The sequence below is a fragment of the Sinocyclocheilus rhinocerous genome, unplaced genomic scaffold, assembly GCF_001515625.1.
Source record: "Sinocyclocheilus rhinocerous isolate Xijiao unplaced genomic scaffold, SAMN03320098_v1.1 scaffold4043, whole genome shotgun sequence".
NCBI lineage: Eukaryota > Metazoa > Chordata > Actinopteri > Cypriniformes > Cyprinidae > Sinocyclocheilus > Sinocyclocheilus rhinocerous.
Genome location: NW_015654500.1, coordinates 123,701 through 132,275, shown reverse-complemented (window position 1 = coordinate 132,275; position 8,575 = coordinate 123,701). Strand labels below are relative to the sequence as shown.

Sequence of the window (8,575 nt, the reverse complement as noted above, 5' to 3'; positions counted from 1 at the left end):
AACCGCTAGCTGTCAGCAATTAATACTGCATTTTTAAGCTTTTATTTTGACGGAAACAGCAGTAGAGCTTTTATTTTGAAAGAAAACTCCAACTTCAGTGAAAACAGGCTTAGAAAAACTCGTCTCACTACAAATCTAGTGAAATGCTGTAATCATCTGCTGTGAAAATCAAGCATAACTGGTGGCAGTTGCGTTCCCAAATGCGCGCTAAACTCACTGCACATGCAGTAATGGAGTTCACTGCATTCACCGTGAACAGAGCTGTTCTGAGGCACAGAAAACACCGGATCACGAGCTGATCACCTGAATGACGTGCACGCTTCCCTTTGAAACGTAGTGCAAACAGACTTGATGAAGGGATTAAGCCATATCGTGTTTTCGGTTTTAGTTCATTTGACAGATACTGTGCCAAAGCATAATGGCCCAAAACACAACTTTAAAGACCTTTTATGTTAGAATAAGTTGTTTAATTATATTTTAAAAACTACAGTTTTTGGCCAGAAGCCTATCGTTTCATATCGTCATGTAACCACGATAATATCGAGACAGTTTTGCTGACGCGATATCACAATATTGATAATATCGTTACATCCCTATTATTCACTAAATTTGGCACATTCATGAGAAAAGTAGAGATGCCAGAATTATGAGCGATTCCATACTGCACTTTTAAGCTTTTATTTTGACGGAAACAGCAGTAGAGCTTTTATTTTGAAAGAAAACTCCAACTTCAGTGAAAACAGGCTTAGAAAAACTCGTCTCACTACAAATCTAGTGAAATGCTGTAATCATCTGCTGTGAAAATCAAGCATAACTGGTGGCAGTTGCGTTCCCAAATGCGCGCTAAACTCACTGCACATGCAGTAATGGAGTTCACTGCATTCACCGTGAACAGAGCTGTTCTGAGGCACAGAAAACACCGGATCACGAGCTGATCACCTGAATGACGTGCACGCTTCCCTTTGAAACGTAGTGCAAACAGACTTGATGAAGGGATTAAGCCATATCGTGTTTTCGGTTTTAGTTCATTTGACAGATACTGTGCCAAAGCATAATGGCCCAAAACACAACTTTAAAGACCTTTTATGTTAGAATAAGTTGTTTAATTATATTTTAAAAACTACAGTTTTTGGCCAGAAGCCTATCGTTTCATATCGTCATGTAACCACGATAATATCGAGACAGTTTTGCTGACGCGATATCACAATATTGATAATATCGTTACATCCCTATTATTCACTAAATTTGGCACATTCATGAGAAAAGTAGAGATGCCAGAATTATGAGCGATTCATTCTAGTAAGTCAGATCGTTTGAATGACTCAATCTATCTGAATGATTATTTTATCTAAATCTCAACTTTAAGCGATTGAGTCAATCAGTCTTGAGTCAAAATTTTAAGATGTATAACAAATATTGTCTAAATTTGGAAGAACATGACGATTTGAGTGAGCTGTTAACTTCTGCATTCAGATTTTTGCAAAAAAAAATCTTTGCACCTGCAGATTAAATTAATTAATCTCGAGAACTAGATCATTCCGATTCATAAATGAATCATTCAGACTTTAGAATTTAGTGAATAATGACTTAAATTTCAGAATTTCAAAAAAAACCAGAAGACTTAAAATATACCACAAATTTCATCTTTTACGTTTCGTGTTTCGCATTAATGTGAGTTTTTTTTACTTCTTGGTGAACAGTTTCTTTAAAATAACACTTATTTTTTGCTCGATTCACACCTCAGGGCTATTTTTAGATTTGCAAAAAAAAATCTTTGCACCTGCAGATTAAATTAATTAATCTCGAGAACTAGATCATTCCGATTCATAAATGAATCATTCAGACTTTAGAATTTAGTGAATAATGACTTAAATTTCAAGTTTCAACTACCAGAAGACTTAAAATATACCACAAATTTCATCTTTTATGTTTCGTGTTTCGCATTAATGTGAGTTTTTTTTACTTCTTGGTGAACAGTTTCTTTAAAATAACACTTATTTTTTGCTCGATTCACACCTCAGGGCTATTTTTAGACACGTTACTAAGCTACGAAAAGGCTAATCAGTGTGAAAAATACAAAAAACGAACAACACCAAAGTATAATTAGTCATTTAGGAGAGACATGTCTGGTTTATGAATGAAGAGAGAGGCCATTGTAATTCAATGGAAATCTGTGAGAGAATATTTGAAAGAATTAAAGGTTTTACTTAGTCAAGGCTCCACAAGCGCGCAAGACGTCGAGCCCTGAAGGCTTTTTATCCATGTGTGAGGAAAATCAATTGCGGGTCAGGGGTGAAAGAGAGCTACTGCAAGAGTATTGGCTTGGAGAGAGAGACATGCAGAGGGAAGATGTCAGACAGACAGCGAGTGTGAACTATGCCAGAGGAGTTCGACAGCACATGATCGGCTTTCAGGCCTTTAGAGAAAGAGCGAGAGACAGCGATGCCAATGCTGCGTCTCCATCGGGGGAAATCTGTCTTTGTTAGCCAGAGGATGGTGATAGATCGCAGGCGGGATGTGATCGCTTGACACACGTAATATATCGTACAGGAGACGTTTCCAAGGCAACACGCAGACCTCGGCCTTCTTGCGTAACTCTCGTTGGAGCCCGAAGTGGAAATGTCATGTCACTTTCATTATTAAAACCAGTCATTTTCATCTGGATCCGTGTTCTTGATGACCTCTGATAAACAAGTACCAGGTTATTGCTGTTTAAAGTCAAGTTTGTTTTCTTAGCGCTTGTTCCTGGTCTTATTGTGAACAATTTTTCTATGGATGCATGTTATGTTGGCATCATATTGGGTTTAGTATGTATTTATTTATTTAGATCAAAATTGTATATTTATTGTTGGATACTTATTTCCCCTGGTTTTTGCATTTTAGAATTCCATTGGTCTCATTTAACACTCATATTTCTGTCATGAAAACTATCAGAGAGTTTAGCATGGTAGTATACATGGCAATGTTAATGTGTTTGGTCTTGGTGGAATAGATCTGCTACGCTACCAAGACTTGCTTTTGCCAATACATCCACAGACATGCTGCTGTGAGCATGTAGGAAATACTGCTGCTGCACATATAACATATATGAAATAATCCCCATATATAACACACATGAAATTACCCCATATAGATCTATACAGGTGGAGCTGGGGGAGGTGGAGGGTTTCTGAAGCGCACTGTAACTAGTACAGCAAGCACTAACCAAGTATTTCAATGTAGAGCAGCAAGCTCATTGGCTGCTGTAGTGAAAAGTAACCAATCAGCTGGGCCATGTGAATGATGTCATTAAAAAAAAAAAAAAACTTGCCCATTTTAGACTTGTACTGAGTTGAATTTACTAACTGCATGTTTTCTTTAAAAAATTGCTTCTCTATTCTTTTTGTATTTCATCTATTTGTTTTATTTTATTTATTATACAAACAAAAAGCAAAACAAGGCCTCTAACACTAGCTTGCTCTATTCTTTTTCTATTCTATCTGTTTCCTTTAATTTATTATATAATAAAAAAAATAAAAAAAAACCTTGCTGTGTTGCGTTAGGCTAACGGAGACTTGTTATAGCACTTGCATATTGCTCTTTTGTTGATTTTGATTGCTTCCATTGTCCTCATTTGTAAGTCGCTTTGGATACAAGCACCAGCTAAATGACTAAATGTAAATGTAAATGATGTAATTATATCAGATTAAGTTAGAACCTATCGGCCTGCACCATAGAGTTTCATGGCAGAACTTTGGATTTAATCTTTAATGTAATATTTAACAAATCTGAAAATGGATATCCATTTTTCACACTGTACATTACAATATTGTGCCTGCTGTGATTTTTATTTTATTTTACTTTGGTTATTATTATTTTTAATAGTTTGCATCTGTGTAGAATATATGTAAGAATCTGCCATCTGCCATTTTTTTGGATATCGATATCGACCATAACATAAAAATAATGATCTGCTCATGTTTATTGGCCAAAACGCTAACATATATTAATTTTATTCATTTATTCCATGGTCTGTCTGAATACTGGATTCTGATTGGCTGGCAGGCATGCAGTAAAACCGTTTAATGCACAGGCATTTTCAAGTCAGTTTAAACACCGTTCTATGTTAATGCGCTGCTTTAATTGATGCACACTAACCAACACACATCGCTCGCATACAAACACGGAGAGGGAGAGAGAGAGGGGGAGGGGGGTCGCAGATGCGCGGCATAAACTTGTTGTCAACGATTCCCTACAATTTTTATTAATAAAATAGCCTAGATACTAGATCGCTACCTTATATTTCTCAGCAACGAGTTGGTAAAATCGCTGTTTTTGAAGTAATTCATTGTTTGTAGAGAGAGACGCGCAGACACAGCATGCACGGCAAGCCTTTGATTATCCTTGACATAATCATTATTTTATTGTGAATGGTGAATTCATAAAAAAGTAATGTATGTTTAAATTGTATATTTATACAATAATATACTGTATAAACAGGATAGGATTTCTCATTTTTGTTTAAAGTTGGAGTACTCAAATAAGTAAAACTAAGTGAACTAAAACCTTAAACTATAAACATATGTGACCCTGGACCACAAAACCAGTCATAAGCGTAAATTTTTTTAAATTGAGATTTATAAACCATCTGAAAGCTGAATAAATAAGCTTTCTACTGATGTATGGTTTGTTAGGATAGAACAATATTTAGCTGAGAAACAACTATTTGAAAATCTGGAATCTGATGGTGCAAAAAAATCAAAATATTGAGAAAATCGCCTTTAAAGTTGTCCAAATGAAGATCTTAGCAATGCATATTACTAATCAAAATCAAAACATACTTACGGTAGGGAATTTACAAAATTTCTTCATGGAACATAATAATATCCTAATGATTTTTGGCATAAAAGAAAAATCAATCATTTTGACCCATACAATGTATTATTGGCTATTGTTACAAATATACCCCAGTGACTTAAGACTGGTTTTGTGGTCCAGGGTCACATATATTAAAAAAGCAAAACACTAAAACTTGTTACTAAATCTTAAAAAAAATAAAAAAAAATAAAATGGAAATAAAATAAAGTGTGTGTGTAATAGACATATTAAAAATGCTTGTTATATTTATAACTATTTTGAAGTAGAAATGTATTTATTTATTCATTCTTTTATTGATTCGTTGATTGCAAATGCTTACTTTTTACTATTACAGTACTATTTTTGATGACTAATATTGAACACTGCCCATTAAATATCTGTTTTAATCCTAAAACTTGACAGTACAGATGTTAAAGGGATAGTTCACCCAAAAATGAAAATTAGCCTGTGTTGGATGCCTCGAGGATGAGTAAAACACAAGCTAAATTTCATTTTTGGGTGAACTAACCCTTTAAATTGGATGCAAAAGGCAATTTACGCTGACTTGCAGTGTTTGCGACACATGATGGATAGCAGATGTTAGCAAATCTGCAAACACTTTGAAACAAAGTTTGCTGAGCTCTCTTGTGGAGCTTCAGAGGAAATATATGAGATTACACTTTTTTTCTTTTCTTTCTTTTTTTTTTTTTTAGAAGAGCAGGACAGGAGATTAAGTGTCAGTTTGCTCTTCATTGCATCTCTTTGCTGTCTTGGAGAAACAGTTGTGATATACACTTGACTATATTTGAGATTTTTCTTTCCTATACAGTTAATGGCAAATAGTCTAAATAATTTACTGTACTGGTTCTGAATAGCCGGTGTCGTATTGTCCTGTTTGCAGCGCAGTCGGCGTCCTGCTTTACGCATGTAAAATCCTTATGTTCACTGCAAGTAATCTAGCAGAGCCTGCATGTCCTATTCAGTGCCATTCACTTTCCCTGTCAGGCTCTATGGGGGTTTTGAGGATGAGGAACCACATCCCCCCAAAAAAGTGAAGCATTTCTTCAGGGCTTCTTAAAACATGCTGCTCAGATTGCAGTGTGATAAACTCAAAAAAATAGTTTTTGTCCCATGCGTTATGCAATTGCAACATCAAAAAGACTGAATAATCGTTTGATCAGTGCATGATTTTGTTTTTCACAAAAAGGCCCAAGCAGACTATAAAAATGCGATGAACTTTGTGTCGAGTTGTACATGATATGGTTGCATTGTGTTGTTTCAAAGGAAAACATTTAAAAATGTAAATGTAATATATATATATATATATATATATAGGTGCATCTAAAAAAATTCGAATATCGTGAAAAAGTCAATTTTTTTTGTAACTTATTTCAAAAAGTGAAACTTACATATATTCTAGATTCATTAAGGTCTAGATTCTGGAGGAAGACTGGAGAGGCACAGAATTCAAGCTGCTTGAAGTCCAGTGTGAAGTTTCTGAAGTCAGTGATGATTTGGGGTGCCGTGACATCTGCTGGTGTTGGTCCATTGTGTTTTATCAAGTCTAAAGTCAATGCAGCCATCTACCAGTTGATTTTGGAGCACGTTATGCTTTCATCTGCTGACAAGCTTTATGGAGATGCTGATTTCCTTTTCCAGCAGGACTTAGCACCTGCCCACAGTGCCGAAACCACTCCCAAGTGGTTTGCTGACCATGATATTACTGTGCTTGATTGGCCAGTCAACATGCCTGACCTGAACCCCATATGGAATCTATGGCATATTTTCAAGAGAAAGATGAGAAACAGTCGATTCAACAATACAGACGAGCTGAAGGCTCAATAGTGCTTCAGCAGTGCCACAGGCTGATCGCTTCCATGCCACATCTCACTGATGCTGTAGATTGTGCTAAAGGAGCTCCGACCAAGTACTGAGTGCATAAATGAACATACTTTAAAGAACTTGAACTTTTCTGTTTTGCAAATCCTTTTTTTTTATTATTGATTTTAGGAAATATTCTAATAATAATTCTGAGAAGTGATTTTTCCTCTAAATATTACTTAGATTTAGTCACAAATGTATCTTAAATCTTTTATATTTTCTTTTCTTTTTTCATTTTAACATGGAACTGAAGTGCTGTTGTAATATTATATTATATGAAACATCATATTTTATAACAGATTGCTTTTTTATTTTATTGTTACATTTAATTGCATTTATATACTTAAATTAAATAAACTATTTTAAATGTTTGTTTATTTATTTGTCTTAGGTTAAATTTTTCTCTTACAATTTTTATTTTTCATTTGGAAAACTATTCTAATGTCATTATTTGACCATTTTTAAAGTTTCAGCTTTATTTTTCATTCTGTTTTTGCTTCTAGTTTTGTTTTATTTTAACTTGGAACTAAAATGCTATTGGACTATTATAATATACAAAAAATATTATTAAATGTGGTAAAATATGAACTCATTATATATTTTTTTTAATTTAATTTTTTAATTAAAAAAGGAATTGTATATACAATCCAGCAGTTCTTCTTAAGTGCAGTGTTTTTAAGAGCTAAAAGGCGTATTTTTCTTTTTTAAAGGTTTCGATTTAGTATTGACGTAGATTTCCACAACACATCTTGACCTTTTCTGACACCTAGCTGTTTTTCACATTGACCATCTGTCTGCTTTTTCTTCTTTTTGAATCACTTGTGAAAGAACCTGTGGAGGTGTTTGCCTGCCATCTGGTTTTATGGCCTTCAGTTCAACTGCTTGCGTTTGTGGGCTTCAATGCTTTTTATATCTTATATTATTGATAGAAGGTTTGAAACAAGATAAAAGTATGTGTGCTTTATTTCAGGCTTTAAAGTGTAGCGTGTTTAAAGTGTGTGTTGTAGGTCACTGTACGCTATTTGAGAGTACTTGAGAGATTAGCATTGACGTTGTGTTTCCTTCTCTAGATGTTGGTTCTGTGGAGGGACTGGCGTACCACCGAGGATGGGACGTCCTGTACTGGACGAGCTCCACCACAGCCACCATCACCCGCCACAGCATCGACCAGACCAGACCAAACACTTTCAACAGAGACACAGTGGTCTCCCTGTCTGAGGAGGACCACCCACACGTCCTCACTCTGGATGAATGTCAGAAGTAAGTCTAGAGTTTTAAGTTCAACTTTGACATTTTGAAAGGAAATTCATTTCCAACTGTATGACTTATACAAACTGAATATGCAGACAGATAAAGAACAGCTATTTTAAGAGGAAAAAAATCTGTTTCGCGTCGGGCGGTTCTTAGCCTCCACGTCGTGCATTTAAAATCCTTTAATGCACGGCTAGCTGTTGATTATCCCGCTTATTCCATGGTCATTTGCCAAGTTATAGACAAGTTAAAACTAGTATTGCTCTTTGCATCACAATATTTGACCGAATGCGTAAAAATGACTTATTTTCGTCAGTTACGGCACGTTAGCGCTAGCATTCTGCCCGCTTCAAATCATACACAGAGATGAAATATTGCGGTAAGACCACATTTATTTGAATGAATTATAGCATGCATTTCAATTAATTATCGCGAGAGAGAGATGATAGTTGTGTGTACCTGCGTGCTGTGTCTGCGCGTCTCTCTCTACAAACAATTACTTCAAAAACAGCCATTTTACCATCGTTGCTGAGGAATATAGCGTAGCGATCTAGTATCTAGGCTATTTTATTAATAAAAATCGCGGGGAAGCGTTGACAACAAGTTT

General features: G+C 35.3%; 1 protein-coding gene across 1 annotated transcript in view; it reads left to right on the top strand.

Moving 5' to 3' along the window:
• LOC107717225 (low-density lipoprotein receptor-related protein 1B-like) overlaps positions 1-8,575 on the top strand; it is a gene marked incomplete at its 3' end in the record, with an annotated part of 268,070 nt that overhangs the window by 139,302 nt on the left and 120,193 nt on the right. Inside the window, exon 40 of the mRNA XM_016523907.1 lies at positions 7,788-7,977. Coding sequence (XP_016379393.1) covers positions 7,788-7,977 — 190 coding nt within the window. The remainder of the gene's footprint in view (positions 1-7,787; positions 7,978-8,575) is intronic.